This window comes from Mauremys reevesii, unplaced genomic scaffold (assembly GCF_016161935.1).
Source record: "Mauremys reevesii isolate NIE-2019 unplaced genomic scaffold, ASM1616193v1 Contig1, whole genome shotgun sequence".
Lineage (NCBI taxonomy): Eukaryota > Metazoa > Chordata > Testudines > Geoemydidae > Mauremys > Mauremys reevesii.
In genome coordinates, this window is record NW_024100715.1 from 2,418,678 (window position 1) to 2,434,040 (window position 15,363).

At 54.0% G+C, this 15,363-nt stretch overlaps 1 protein-coding gene across 1 annotated transcript; it reads right to left on the reverse strand.

Moving 5' to 3' along the window:
• Window positions 1-2,760: 2,760 nt before the first annotated feature.
• On the reverse strand, window positions 2,761-13,927 carry LOC120392404 (C-type lectin domain family 2 member D-like). The gene is made up of 6 exons (XM_039517142.1): window positions 13,771-13,927; window positions 8,948-9,519; window positions 8,144-8,260; window positions 5,024-5,208; window positions 4,139-4,242; window positions 2,761-3,909 (listed from the first exon to the last, which is right to left on the reverse strand). The coding sequence occupies exons 2-6, from the start codon at window positions 9,111-9,113 to the stop codon at window positions 3,780-3,782; spliced, it is 702 nt and encodes a 233-aa protein (XP_039373076.1). The 5' UTR covers window positions 9,114-9,519; window positions 13,771-13,927; the 3' UTR covers window positions 2,761-3,779.
• Between the last annotated feature and the right edge of the window lie 1,436 nt (window positions 13,928-15,363).

Genomic DNA, 15,363 nt, shown 5'->3' on the forward strand with positions numbered 1-15,363 from the left:
GGTGCTGGGCAGGGGGCTTGTGGGGGTCTCTGGGTGGTGCGGCACTGGGCGTAGGAGGGGTGCTGGACAGGGGTTTGTGGGGTCTCTGGGTGGTGTGGCACTGGGCGTAGGGAGTCGGAGGGTGCTGGGCAGGGGTTTGTGGGGTCTCTGGGTGGTGTGGCACTGGGCATAGGGAATCGGAGGGTGCTGGGCAGGGGGTTTGTGGGGGTCTCTGGGTGGTGTGGCACTGGGCATAGGGAATCGGAGGGGTGCTGGGCAGGGGGTTTGTGGGGGTCTCTGGGTGGTGCGGCACTGGGCGAATGGAGTCAGAGGGGTGCTGGGCAGGGGATTTGTGGGGGTCTCTGGGTGGTGTGGCACTGGGCATAGGGAGTCGGAGGGGTGCTGGGCAGGGGATTTGTGGGGGTCTCTGGGTGGTGCGGCACTGGGCATAGGGAGTCGGAGGGGTGCTGGGCAGGGGGTTTGTGGGGGTCTCTGGGTGGTGTGGCACTGGGCATAGGGAGTCGGAGAGGTGCTGGGCAGGGGGTTTGTGGGGGTCTCTGGGTGGTGTGGCACTGGGCATAGGGAGCCAGAGGGGTGCTGAGCAGGGGGTAGCATGGTGCAGCATGGGCCCACCCCCTAGGGGAAGAAGCACAATGGCAGTGCAGGGCTGGGCTGGACAGCGTGGGTCTGGCAGCTCCCGGTTTGTAAACAGTGCCCTTGTACTGGGCTGGGTGGAGTGGGGCTGTCCCTGCCGTACCATGACTCATATCCCATTGCCCGAAGTCAGCCCCTCGCTCTGAGGACTCTGCCCCATGCCTCATGTCCCCATTTCCCCCATGGGGACCCACAAATATGTTTAGCACCGGGCCCACAAAAGGTTAATCTGGCCCTTTTTGGGGTGCAGGCTCTGGGATGGAGTTGGGGTGCAGGAGGGTTGCAGGCTATGGGGAGTTTGAGTGAGGGGCACAGGCTCTGACCTGGGGCAGGGGATTTGGGTACAGGAGGGGGTACAGACATGTGGGCTCTGGGAGGGAGTTACCAAATCAGCACGTTGTATAAGAGAAAGGAGCTGCAGTGATTTTATATAGACATAGAAAATGATAGAAGACACTTTTACATAGTTGTGAAAGCTACTAGTGACCCCCGTTAACAACTAGCAGGTGGCCAGTAGGGGGAAGCAGAAGCCTCACGTAACACAGCGACCTAAACTTTTTAACTATCTTTTCTCTTCTGCCTCAAAGCAGAGAAATCTTGCTCCAAGCCAGTTTTTACTAACCAGATAACAGAAGCACGGGGTTTGAGACCCACCAATGAAGTGTATAAAAAGCTTGTGAAACTTGTGTGCTGCAGAGTTCTTTGTACCTGAGTACAGAATTCTCCTTTTTTCTGCAGAATAAAGCAATCTTTCCTTATCCCTGTCAGGCTGTTATTGGCTCTCAGCTAGACGGACCCGATATTTTGGTAACATAGTCACAATGTGAGAGGCAGAGTTGGAGGGAGGGAGGGGGCGTCTGTACAATATTTCACCGCACTAAGTCTCCTGGCTGGAGCAGTAACCGCCCCGCAGCACTTGTACAGGATCGAGAGGAGCTGCGGTGTCTACGCTTTGACAGTCTGGGAATTGGGCTGCCTGTGCCTGTAAGACCCAGCCCCAGGAACCCGCCCCCTGCTCCGGGGCTGACACACGGCAGAACGAAAACAGCCTGTGCCCCCCCCCACCCCCGACACCCCCAGATCTGCGAGCGCAGCAGGTGGCTCATCCCGAGGGGCCACTGTTCCCCCCACCACCCCCTCCCTAAACGGGGGCTTTGTCCCCGCACAGGGTCTTGCAGTGTCTCCCCCCACCCCACCCCCGGGCTTAACCCCGGCTCCCACCCCCCACTTTTCCCCTTCAGCCCCTCTCCTGCCGCTACCTACAGCAGCTCAACCCCCCTGGCCAGTAAATTTCTGCCCCCAGCTCAGACCCTGGCAGCCCCCCCGCTGCAATTTGCCCCCTTGAGCCTTTTAAACCCCCCCAAAGAGGAGGCAGCAAATCGTAAGTAGAAGTGAGGGCAGAGAGAGGGAAGCGGCGACAGCGACGGTTACTGGGCATGCTCAGTTAGGGTGCGCATGCTCAGTGCAGCCAAAGTAGGGAATCGGGAGCGGGAGCTGTTTCTGTCGTTACACCGGCTCCAGGCACCAGCATTCCAAGCAGATGCTTGGGGCGGCAATCTGCAAGGGGCGGCAGTCTGGGTATTTTTTCCCCCAAGCAGTGCGCCAAATTGCAACCGCGGCGAGCGGGATCAGTCCGTGCGCCGTTAGGGCAGCATGCGTGTTTCCGCGGCGGCGGTAATTCGGCGGCAGCTTCTCTGTTCAGCTGTGCGCGGCGGCGCAGCTTCTGTCTTCCAGCTGAAGACAGAAGCTGCCGCTGAATTGCGGCTGCCGCGGAAATGCGCCTGCTGCCCTAAGGGTGCACGGACTGCCCCCGCCGTCTGCAGTGGCAATTCGGTGCGCTGCTTGGGGCAGCAAAAACAGTAGAGCCGGCCCTGTGCCTAAAGACGGCCCTATCCGTAATGGTTCCTGGGGACTGTGCATGGCCAGACAGAGACCAGCTCAGCTCTTTGATCTCTCTCTCTCACACACACACACATTCCACGGGTGTCAGTTCATTAGTCCTTGGTGGGAGGAGCGCTTACAGCCCTGTTGGCAGATGCAGCTGCTGCCTCAGTTTCCCTGCTGGGGTGGGAGGAGCCGTTCACAAGGAGGATTTAAGGTTTACAATAAAATAAAAATTTCCCTTATTATTTTAAACCCCAGTGTAGTTTATTATTATAAAAAGTTTGTATGCGCATGCGCGCGCACACACACACACACAGAGCGAGTCTATCCTAGCACGTTCCAGCATCCTCTCCTGTCCACGGAGCCTCTTCACGCTCCCGCAGCCCTCGCAGCAGGGCCTGCAGACCAGCCCTTCTCACCTCACAGCAGGAGTTCGAGTTCTTCCCCCAGGCGGCAGGGTTCACCCCGGCCCCTTCACTCCATGGCTGCAGGGGCCACAGCACCTCCAGAGAGTCTCTGGCAGATCAGTTTAGCCCCAGCCCTTAGCCAGCTCCTGCACAGGGTCTCTGACAGGAGGGACACTGCAGGTTTGGCTGCTCCCCTTCCAATTTCCAAGTCAAAAGATCCCTTCTCTGTGCCATAGACAGAGCCTGGGCTTTTCTACCCATTTCCTCTCCCAGCAGGCCTGGCTGCCAACTTCTCACCCCCTGCTGCTTGTGAAGTACAAACAACTGCCATGTCCTATCTTATGGCTACTGTCCATCTGTCCAATGGTTGGGGTGCTGGCTGGCTGGTTACAAGGGGTTCACTCAGGCCAGGGGTAGCTGCATGTTGGCTGGAGCAGGAACACTGATGAGGACGCAGTGGCAAAGTAAGCACAGGCCCATGGATGAATTTTACGTGGCAGGCTCCAGATGTTATTAAACCTGAACACAGGGGCTGCCCTCAGCCTGGGAGGGCCACTGTGCCTCACCCCATCCCGGGAGTCCAACTCCTGATTCAGGGTGGGGCTGCTGGAATGGAGCCATAAAAGACCCACATTATGTGGCCTCCATATTAAATCCCTGGAGCACCCCGCACTCCCAAATGGGACAATGGTGCCAGAGGCTCCAAGGGGAGGAGCTACCTGATGTCCTTCAGCGAGCGTCTCTCTTCCTTCCTGCTGGGCTGTCCCCCTTCGCCAGCCCCATCTAGTTCCCCACTCGTTGAGACAGCTTGGGCCAGCTCTACTGAAAGGACAAGGCTCGACTCATCCAGGTCAGTCACTTTGCTCTGCCTGCTGGTTTCTCTGCTGCTTTGCTGCAGATCCAGCGTGCGTCCCTGGAGCAGCCTGAACTGGAAACATCGCCTCTGTTCAGAAAAGCACACAGGCCTCCTCCCGCTATTGGAAACCTGCAACAGGAACAAATAATAAAAATAATAATAAATCCAACAAAACTATGAAAGCAGCTTCAATCTGGCTCCAAGCAATTTGCCCAAAGGTCACAGCAAACCTGGGGTATAACCAGGAATTGAACCAGATTTCCTAAGTCACAGCCCAGACCTTAACCACAAGGCCAGTGTCCTGTTTTACATGTGAGCTGCAACATTTACTGAGTTAAGAGAACTAAACGGGACCCACCACGTGTTGAATTCATTGCCATTGGTCCACATCCAGGGTTGGTCCTGTTCCCTCTGGAGGCCGATCCAGTGGTCAGGGGGTCCTTTATGGCGCATCAGGAAATCCTTTGTTAAAAAAGTAACAGCAAATACACGTTACACATCTCCGTGTCTGGGATCTCTACAACCTGCACTGGGTTCTCTGGGCTGCTACACAGGGCGCTGGGCAGGTGGTCCAGGCTGGGAATTCTACACCAGAAATGACATCCCAACCTCAGAGGCAGCAGCCGTTCGCTCCATGAGCTACAGGTTGGTCAGCCCATGCAGGGACATGATGCTCAGACTAGTCTAGTGTATTTCGTGGAGCTGGCTGAAGATTTTCCAGCCAAATGTTTCTGTGACAGAAAATGTGTTTCCTGCAAAGATGAATTTTTCCTAAGTTTAATTTTGATTTCATGGAAAAGTTTCTATTTTCCATTGAGCAATGATTTTGTTTGGGGTCAGGTCGACATTAATCTGTAGGCAGCTGAGTTACCAAGGTGCCTCATGGGAGTTATAGTTTATGCCTCATATTATCCGCTCTGGGTTGGGTTCCCCCAGACTACATCTCCTATAATGCACTGGGGTTTCCCTATTGGCTGAGCCACTGCTGGGCATCATGGGAGATGTAGTCCAACCAGGGATCTCAGCACTCAGAAGGCCCCCAAACTACAACTCCCCTGGAGCAGAGGGTCGGCACATTAGCCCCACACTGCTCCGACTCAACCCCCAGTGAACGGGGAGGATGGAGAGTGGGTGGATCTCTCTGTACTCTGGCTATTCTGGGATGTGAGAAGTTGCCCTAAATTCAAGCAGCATCTGGGGCCCTGCCAGCCCCACCCTGTGCAGCCCAGAATCTGGGTCTCACCATTTCCTGCTGGGTGTCAATCACTGCCAGGGAGGCACCGAGGGCAGAGCAGTTGTTCTGGCTGTGGGTCCAGCTCCCTTCAGCCTCTGAGAAATAGTAACACTTCCCCAGGTGCCCGATCCAGCTTTCTGGGCAGGCAGCCACTGGACAGGCAGCACCAGCTGGAGACGGCTCTGATTTCTTTGCTGGAGATGAGAAAGTAACAGGGTGACAGATCTGCCCGTCACCATCTGTAGCCACAGCAACAAGCCCCAGTGACATCACACCACGGAACCCCGCACCCCCTCCACACCATGAGAAGCTGAGCTTGTGCCTGGGCATGTTCCCCTTCACACCAGAGAGAGGCCAGCGCCACCCACCAGCTCCCCACAGCGACGCCAGCTGTGAATTTGGGGCCACGTTTCCAGTCCTGGGCTCCTTTGCTGGGGTCCCCATTTTGGCCCCTGCAGGCACAGACTGGGACGCTGTGGAACATGTGGAACACTTAGTGATGTTATTGATACCAATATTATCAAATGGCAACCGAGCTGGCCAGACAGGCCGTGTGAGGGAGCTGCGAAAATGTTATGATTTGCCAAGCATGATAACCTTGTTTATATGTTTGTATCACTTTTGTGCTATGAACTATAGATGTGTGGGGTATAGCTGTGCTGTGTGTCTGGGTGACACCCCCAGACAGATTGGCATCGGCACTGCCCAGCCTGCTCAGTGGCCCATCCAGGGTCATCAGCTGCACAATGTACCCGTGGCAAGGAGACAGGGGCTACACCTTGAGTCAGCAAGACGTGTAGGGACAGGCCAGTGGACAGAGAACTCTACAGCTCTTCCATGCCATGTGCTGTGAGCTTGTGTTTGGGACACAGAAAGTACTAGACACATGGCAAAAGACTATAAAAAGCAGCTGCATCATCTCCATTTTGTCTTCAGTCCTGCTTTTTACCTCTGAAGCAACTTTTCTACAAATGAAGCTCTGAACAAAGGACTGAATGACCCATCCAAGCTGGGGATGTTCCAGGGAGACTTTCAAGCCAGCAAGCTCACCAATATGGCTAAGAACCTGATATATGGACTTTGAAGTCTTATGTATGTATCTGACTGCTTGGCCATTTAATAATTCTCTTCTTTTTCTTTCTTCTATAATAGACCTTTAGTTTTAGACACTAAAGGACTGGCTGGCAGCGTGGTATTTTGGGTAAGATCCAACCTAATACTGGCCTGGTGATGTGACTGGCCCTTTGGGGTCAGAAGAACATTTTGTACAGTGAGCAGAGTTTTTAAATAACTTCTCACTGTACTGGACAAAGGTGCTGACTGGGAGCCAGAGAACTGGAATGCAATAGAGGGGGCTGGATGATTTCTTTTTTAACTTCTTGATAACCAGTGTGGGGATCAGAAGCACAGTTTGTGACTGGCTGGGGCGTCTAACTTCAGTGTTACCCACCAGTCTTGGGAGGATCTGCTCTCCCTTTTGCAGCCGGCCCTGAGTTTGGGTATTTTCAGTGAGGGCTGCCATGTACCCTATGCCACACAGATGCAGTCATTAGACACCTGATTGCACCTGCACATCAGGCGCATTGACATCTGAACGGCCAAGCTGGTCTGCGGGAGGAGCAATACCAGGGCAATGGACTGTGGGCACAAAACTGTGCTCTCAAAAAGGCCAGGGGGTGAGGCCCCTTACGACCAACCACTAAGATCATTATAAACAGCCACTAGGTGGCACTGTTATCCCCATGCACCTACAGATGAGATGCTAGGTACAGAATAGGAACACCACCGATGATGCAACCAGCCACCAGGTGGTGCTGTTCTCTCTCTGTTTGAATATACCAGAGGAGGGGGAAAAACCCCTCTGGAGCCATTCACTGAGGAGGAGCAGGGGGGCTTTCAGGACCGCTTGGCTCCTGGTTTCTGTGAAGCCGGCCAGCTTGGCAAGAGACTGGACTTGCGGGGGAAGCAGCTTTATTAGACAGAAATGGCGAGTGTAGACCCGGGTTCACATTTTATTACTTGGTTTTGTGTTGTTACCATTTCTCTCCATCCCACGCTCTAATTTCTGATTAAATCTTTATTCTTTCCTGGACAAACATCCTCTTGTTTATTAGCCGCGCTCAGAAGGGCTGGGTGAGATACAGGAGCGGCAGTTTATGGTAAAACTGGTAAATGGGGCACTCTGCGCCTTTAGGGGCAGCGGATCTGGGATTTCTGTGAGCAGGGGCGGCTCTAGGCACCAGCAAAACAAGCTGGTGCCTAGGGCGGCAAAATGTAGGGGGCGTCACCTGTCGCCGGGGAGGGCGGGAGGCTGGGCCGGCGGTCCCCTCTTCCCCTCTTCCCGCGGCTCCGGTTGAGCTCCCGCAGACATGTCGACCGGAGCCCGGGACGAGCGGACCTGCCGCAGGCATGACTGCGGAGGGGGCGCTCGTCCCGCGGCTCGGCTGGACCTCCCGCAGGCATGCCTGCGGCAGGTCAACCGGAGCCGCGGGACCCGGGCAGTCGCCGCAGTCATGCCTCCGGCAGGTCCGCTCGTCCCGGGCTCCGGTCGACCTGCCGCAGGCATGTCTGCGGGAGCTCAACCGGAGCCGCGGGAAGAGGGGACCCGCCGCAGGACCGGGGAAGGGCGGCACAGCGCACTGCGCTGCTTGGGGCAGCGTGATTTCTAGAGCCGCCCCTGCTGTGAGGACCCAGTGTCAGGGCTGGATGTCACAGGGCAGCGCTGCAACGGGATGCAGGGGCTGGGGTGCAGCTATTGTTACCTGCAGGGCAAAGCCAGGGCTGGCCTAGCCGGGAGGAGAGGGCTTGTGAGGCTGAAAGGCTGGTGGGTTTAGGGAGCTGACAGCCAGCCAGGCGCAGGTACGGCTCCCTCCCACTGCAGGAAGGCGGGTGAGACGGTGACCCACAGCCTTGGGTAACCAGGTGTGTTTGGGTGACACAGCAGAGTTACCCAACAGCCAGTGGGACAGAAACCCCACAGAAACGCCACGGGCTCAGCAGAGTCTGATGTGACTGCTGAAGCAGGGGTGGGCTGGGGGAGGGAGGGGTAGAAGTTGGTGCGGGGGATTGTGATGTTTCCACACTGAGTGGAAGATGCAGAGACGGGGTCAGTGCGGGCGCCACACTCACCTGACACGGCGATGAGGGCGATGAGGAGGATGAGGCTGAGGATGACCAGTACAAGATTGAGACCCACACTCTGAACTGCCCAGCGACGTGCCCATGGTTTCAACCCAGACAGCAAACCTGTAATAGGAAAAGCCATTAACCCTTGCACTGCTGCCAGAGCAGGGAGGGCTGGGCCCTTCACTGATTAACTGCATCAGGGGATATTTTGCAAATAGAGAAATATACAGAGCAGGAAGTGAAAATTTTCATTCCAAATTGGGGGGAGGGGAAAGTCCTTTCAACTTAAAAAAAAAAATCAGAAAAACTTGGGTTTCAATTGGCGGTTTTCAGGGTTTTCCTCTGCACCTTCAAAGTGTTCTCAGTTAAAAGGGGAGAGGCGCAGGGAGGGGGGCAGCACACCGCAACATTTTAAATAAAAATTGGATTCTTTTCCTACATCAAACACAAATTTCCCCCCTAAACAAAAACCTGCTCATTAGAAATGAAGATTGTCATTGTTTCCATTTGAAACTTGGAAAACTTCTGAGCAAAAAGAGTTGTGGGGGGAAATCTGCCTTGTTCAAAAAAGGATTTCCCACCCAGAAGGCGCTGATGGAAAGTTGACCAGCCTGTCTAGCGCGGACGGAGGAAGTGGGGTGACTGTGCAGGGACTAAAGCAGGGCAGAGATCGGGTGCAGTACATTGAAGGCCGTGGCTGACTTGTGTCTTTCACACGGACCGGCCACTAGAGGGAGCTAAAGGCCCTCGCTGAGTTAATGCGGGTTGGACAGAAGGGTAAGAAAGACCTCAAAGAGGCAGCTGTACCTGTAGGGCAGATTGTGCAGCTCTCTCCAGCCTTTGGGGGGATGGGCACATAAGCTGTTCCGTTTTGTGTCATTGAGGTTTTCTGGGAACCCAGATCTGGATCTGGCTCTGGCTCCTCAACAGGAGACGACTCCTTCCACATCTTTTCTCTCTCTGAAAGACTCATGGAGTCCAAAACGGGAGACCAAAACGGGAGACCTATTCATCTCAACCATCTTTCTGCAGCCACTGGTAACTAAGGCCTGTTCACGGTGGGGCTGGCGGTGCCGGCAGAGCCCTTCTTCAGGACAGTTTCAAAGCAGCTCACTGGATTACAGCTCAGGCGCGGTTTGGCTACATGCGGTGATGAGGAAACCCCCCGTCAAATATAATTGGATGGTGAGTTTTGTCCAAATATCCCGACCAGTCAGACTGTGTCTGGGTTGTGTTCGAATGAACTGTTTCAAAGGTATCCTTGGCACTGCTTTGATCCCCAGGGTCAACTAGGCCTTAGCAGGCGCTGCCCAAATCGACTCCAGGTCACTGAATCATCCTTGTTCTGTTTCCCTTGGGGTCTGGGTTCGAGGATTTGCCTGTGGAGAGAATTGTCGGGTTACTCGGGCTGGCTCCTGTCCGTGTTTATCTGCCCAGCCACAGCCCTGCACAGCAGGGTGGTTAGAGCCGACAGTGCTAGGACGGCCCTGGTTTCTCTACAGCAATTGTCATCTGAAGGATCCCAAAGCACTTGACAAACACATGGATGCAGGTGCTGGACTGGGGTCAGTTCCATGCAGAGAGAGTGGGGCCAGATCCCGGGCTGGTGTGAATTGGGGCAGCTCCATGGAAATCACTGACCCCAGATCCCCAGCTGGGGAAATTAACCATGGTTCCACTACAGCCAATGGGGCCAGACCCCCAGCTCTGATTAGTTATGTCTGTTTACAGTTGCTCTGGACACATCTGCATTGGCAGGAATGAATTTGCTTCCCCTTATGCAGATAGTTCACAAGAAGTAGTTATGGTTTAATTGGAGAGCCTGGAATTTTGCATGCGGGGGAGCAGTTCTCTCTCTCTGCCCTTGGGGGAGCCCCATGAAGTCCCTGCACCCCTGGCAGGACAGAACCTGAGAGAGCAGCAAACACAGATTCCCAGTTGCGCCCTGTGACAGCAGCAGAGCTGCCAGCTGAGCAGATCTGATGGGAGTGACTCCAACAGCAGCCAACACCAGCTGCTTCAGCGGGAGGGGCAGGACACCGCTGTACTGGGCAGTGATGGAATAACCTGCCCAAGGGACAGATTCCTCCCTCACCCCCATTGGTTAGAAGCTGGGGCTTGTACCTTGTCACAGGCGGGTTTAGAGCTCTTCCCATTCCAGGTTATTTTGCAATATTGATGTTTGTAACTCAGGATGGTCCCATTATCAGTATAAAAGCCAAGAGCTTGGCAGGAGTCAGAAAAGAAGATTGACCAATGAGATCTTGTGGCAGCAAATTCCACAGGCCAGCTGTGCCTTGCGTGAAATGTATTTCATAAGATTTGAATTTGCCGCCTTTTCAAGTCAGGGATGTGGTCAGGGGGTGGTTCTGATAGGGCTTTGGGGAGATCTGTTGCAAAATGACACCTGCCCTCTAGTGGAAATGAAATGTCATTGCAATCAGACAATAAACAGCCCTGTCAGTGAATCAATAAAATGCAGCTAAACCAACAGCCCCCTCATCTCACAGCTCCTCTCGGGTATTAGCAGAGCCGTGGGGTAATGGGGGAGGGGGTAACGGCTACCTCAGCCAGCTGGGAACTGCCCGATAGTCCCATTGTGTGTCATAAAATGCTACAAGGGCAGGAATGCGGGAGACAGAAAATGCAGCAGTTTCCCCGGTCAGAGTCTCCTGTGCACATACAGAGATTCGGATTCTCCCCTGCCCGGCACCTTGTAACAGCTCAGCCACCTGCCCAGTGGGGTATGAAATGCCACCGGATTAGAATCTCCTCTCACTGGTATCCACTGGCCTCATCACCAACCTCTTGGCAACTACACCTGGCCTGGGATGGTGCCAATGAATCACTAAGGGTCCGTCTACACTGCATTGTAAACCCAGTTCTGTGGGATCCGGGTTTTGGACACTTGTGTCTGAACCCATGCATGAGCGTTTACACTGCACTGCAAACCTGGGTTTACAATTGCTGCCTTGGGTCTCTCAGCCTTGCTAATGGTCAATACCGCACCGTGCCGATCTTCTGACTGCTGCATCCACACTGCAAAATGACAGGGCTCGGACCGGAGTCACACCAAGACGCAGGCTCAGACTCGCCCCAGCAGGATGCTAGGACCTGACATGACCTGAGTCAGACTGATCTGTGTGTGGACAAAAAGGAGTTTGGTCTCAAACCTGAGTCTGAGCTGGGCTCACTGTGCAGTGTAGACACACCCTGAGAGTCACTTTTTCCCACCAGTCAGCAAGAAACTAGTAGAATAAGGAACTCAGCATTCTCTGCTTAGATTTTAGTCTCTGCCACTGCAAAGCTTCTGCCTAGAGCTTCCCCCTGCACAATGAAAGGAGCAGCCCCCCCCCCAGCTCCCATCTGCCCCAGGGAGCATTTGTCCCCGGCTGCTCACAGGATCCAGGCTATACAATAGGGCTGGCAGATTGCATGATATATGACAGCCTTACAGACTAACATAGCAAACAGGCATACACACACCCGCCACTCATGCACAAACACACGCACAAGCTGGGGCAGCAATTTAATCATAGGTGTTACTCCCTGGGTGCTCTGGAAGAAAAACAGTGGGTGCTCAGCACCCAGGAGTCAGAGCTCGGGAGTGTGGAATGTGAGGAGTTCTGTGCTGCTAACAGCATCTGCCCTTGGGGCAGGAAATGTGTTTATAAAAAGCTGCAGAGTGATTGAGATAACAAAAGTCTGGGCATTAAATGAAATTAAGGTTAGATGATCCTGAAAGCATTGCCAGGCGCTCCAGTTAAAAGGTAGGAAACAAAGGGCAGGAATAGATGGTCCATTTTCAGAATGGAGAGGAGTAAATAGAGGTGTCCCCCAAGGGGCTTGTGCTGTGCAATATTCATCAATGATCTGGAAAAAGGGGGTAAGCAGTGAGGTGCCAACGTTTGCAGCTGATACAAGCAGAGAGGGGACATGACAGCCATTTTCAAGTGCCTAAAAGGTTGTTACAAGGCGGAGGGAGAAAAATTGTTCTCCTTCACCTCTGAGGACAGGGCAAGAAGCAATGGGCTTAAATTGCAGCAAGGGAGGTTTAGGTTGGACATTAGGAAAAACTTCCTCTCAGGGTGATTAAGCACTGGAATAAGTTGCTGAGGGAGGTTGTGGAATCTCTGTCATTGGGGATTTTTAAGAGCAGGTTGGACAAACACCTGTGAGACATGGTCTAGATGGTGCTGGTCCTGCCATGAGTGCAGGGGACTGGACTTGATGACCTCTCGAGGTCCCTTCCAGTTCTATTATTCTATGATTATACTCAAGATAGTTAAATCCCAGACGGACTGCGAAGAGCTACAAAATGATCTCTCAAAACTGGGTGACTGGGCAACTAAATGGCAGATGAAATTCAATGTTAAATGCAAAGTAACGCAAATTCAGTTGGGGTTGGTCCTGCTTTGAGCAGGGAGTTGGACTGGATACCTCCTGAGTCTCTCCTAACCCTAATCTTCTATGATTCTATGACATGGCAAAATATAAACCCAACTATACATACAAAATAATGGGGTCTAAATTAGCTGTTACCCATCAAGAAAGAGACCTTGGAATCATTTGCAGGACTCTGGAAGCACTATGCTTCCAGATTACTGCAAATGGATCCATCTCACTGTGCCTGTATCATCCCGAACTCATTCTCCAGCTTCAGAAGACTTAAAAATTCTCTCCAGTCATCAATGGGACAGACACAACTGGATAATGCAGCTGTCCTGAACGTGCATCAAGACCATCCCAGGGAACTAGATGTAAATAAGATTGCTGGCTGTAGTTTCATCCAGAAAGCTACAGTGAGACATAATGTCTTTAAACTGGGACATGAGTGAACACTGCTTGCAGCTGGCTGCAATGATTTTAATATACTGTAATTCATGAGAATGTAATTAGGTAGCTCATAACAACTGAATTGTTATTAAAATAGTTAAGATGCCAATGATTGACACATTCAGTAATTAGAATATGACAGAAATGTTTACCCACCTCCCCCCAAACTAGCAGAATGCCTCCCATAACACACACACCTCTTCAAAAGCACCCGCCAGCAAAAAGAAAAGTCAGTGCCTATGACTTTAATAATTGGTAAGGTGAGTCCAGCCAATGCAACTGACAACCACTCTCCAGTGTCTCTGTGTATCTGCTCTGGCAGCTGCTGCCTAGGGTGTTTGCAGGAGGGTCCCTCGCTGCAGGGACAGACAGATCAACAGAGCAGGATCCCAGAAAGGGTGAACCCAGCAGCTGTGGGCCTCAGGGGGCCCCAGCAAAGGCATCAAATGGAGCCGGCACCGAGGGTCTGACCCCAGGGCAAACCCCGCGGGCTCTGCAGTGGGTGCAGAGAACAGACCCCACCTGGCTTTGCAGGGCGGGCACATCCCAGGCTGGGCGCTATGGGGTGCCCAGGGGCATTGCACCTGCCCCGCGCTCACCCTGCCCCATAGGAGCCCCCTGCAACCAGCCCCGCACAGACCCGCGGGGCAAATGAGCCGGGAGCTGAACTGGATTCGTGGGGACCAAGCCGGAGTGAGACAGAATGGAGGCAGCCCAACCCCTCCCCCAGGAGAGCTCCCCATGCAGATATCTCCCCCTCCCCCCCAGCCCCGCGCTTGCAGCTCTCTGCTCACCTGAGCATCAGCCAGCCAGCTCCCCGCAGGAGGCCCAACAGCGGCGAAAGGGTTAATTCGGATCAGGACGGGTTTGCTGGGCTGTGAGACACACGCAGTCCTGTGTCAGTCCCTCGCTGGAGCAGGCGGGTTATATACTGGCCCACAGCTCCTCCCTGCTCGGAGCAGCCAGTGATGTGATGTTCCGGGAGACTGAAACAGGAAAGACAGACTCGTTTGAAGTTTCTTGTGGCAGCACATTCTAATGCTGATTATATAACGAATGTCCTTGGCTGCCGTCTAGCAGAACCTTGCAACACGGATTAGAAATGAAAAGGGCTCTGGTTATAGGACAAACAAAGGGCATCAGGCATGGCATGCAGGGACTTTTGCACATTTAAAATCCAGACTCAGAGGGGAAGGGCCAGGAATTGTTTGGGGGCTTTAGGCCCCACCCCTGAAGCCCTTGTCTCCCACCACGTCTCAATAAGCTCTGCCCCCCTGTGACATACAACACTCCCCTAGGGCTCCCCCTGGTGGCAGGGGCAGAGGTCTCCTGTGCTGTGGGGCAGAGGTGGCTGCTGCCTGGGTCTCTGCGACCGGCAGGGTCAGGGGTTGGGAGGCAGGATTAAGCTGCTGGTGGCCACTTATGTCTTGCTGCAGTGATGGGGGGCAGGACAAGGAACACGCGACCCGCCCCCAAAGTGGAAAGGGAGAAGGTGGGTGCTGCAGGCTCTCACCACCGCACCAAGTCACAGAGTGAGCCCCACATAGAGGCTCAGGGTAATTTCATGCCTCCTGACCCATGGTCCTCTCCCAGCTCCGCCATGGGGCCAGGCAGCTCCACATCGACCCTGCTGGGAAAGGGGAACTGCCGCAGTTTGCTCCCCGGGGAGGGAGCTGCTTAAGCCGTGTCATGCTGAGGGCACCCCCATCCCACCTCAATCACCTAGATGCACAAGCAGAAGCTGCCTCAGCATTAGAGCTGAATTGCTAACAGAGCCATTACACTGTGAACAGTGAATCAGGGATCTTCCCTGTGTGTGGTAATTTTACTTCAGGGTAATGCTCCCTCTCCCAGCTCCACCATCGGGCCATGTAGCTCCATGTCGACCCCTGCTGGGAAGAGGGAAATGCTGCAGTTTGCTCCCCGGGCCAGGACCTGCTAAAGCCGTGTCATGCTCAGGGCTCTGACCCTCCCGCACAGCACCCCCAGCCCAAAACAGGCACCTAGAGGCACAAGCAGAAGCTGCCTCAGCATTAGAGCTGAATTGCTAACAGAGCCATTACACTGTGAACAGTGACTTTAAAAACAGCCCCGGCATGCTCAGCGATATCCCCTGTGCATGGTGCGGGCTGGGACGTTTGTGGGAGAGACCAGTGGAATTTACTGGTTAAAATTTGTTTTCACTGACACTTTTCTCTTCTTTGCCGTGCAGAGTCAGCACAGCTGAGGGAAGAGAGAACTGGCAGATGCATTATCCCTGGCATGACAAACCCTGCAGTCCTGTGATCTCCTCCTTCCTGCCTCCATTGACCCCCCCGTGCATCCCCCGTCCCCTTCCCATCATGCCCTTGGTGACACACATGCAGCCTCTCAGTGACCTGTATGTA

Coding starts and splice junctions, on each gene's coding strand:
- LOC120392404 (XM_039517142.1), bottom strand. CDS start 9,113: ATGAGTCTTTCAGAGAGAGAAAAGATGTGGAAGGAGTCGTCTCCTGTT. Junction 5,209..8,143: donor CGCCCTCATCGCCGTGTCAG/GTGAGTGTGGCG, acceptor TCTCATCTCCAG/CAAAGAAATCAGAGCCGTCT. Junction 4,243..5,023: donor TTGACACCCAGCAGGAAATG/GTGAGACCCAGA, acceptor TTTTTAACAAAG/GATTTCCTGATGCGCCATAA.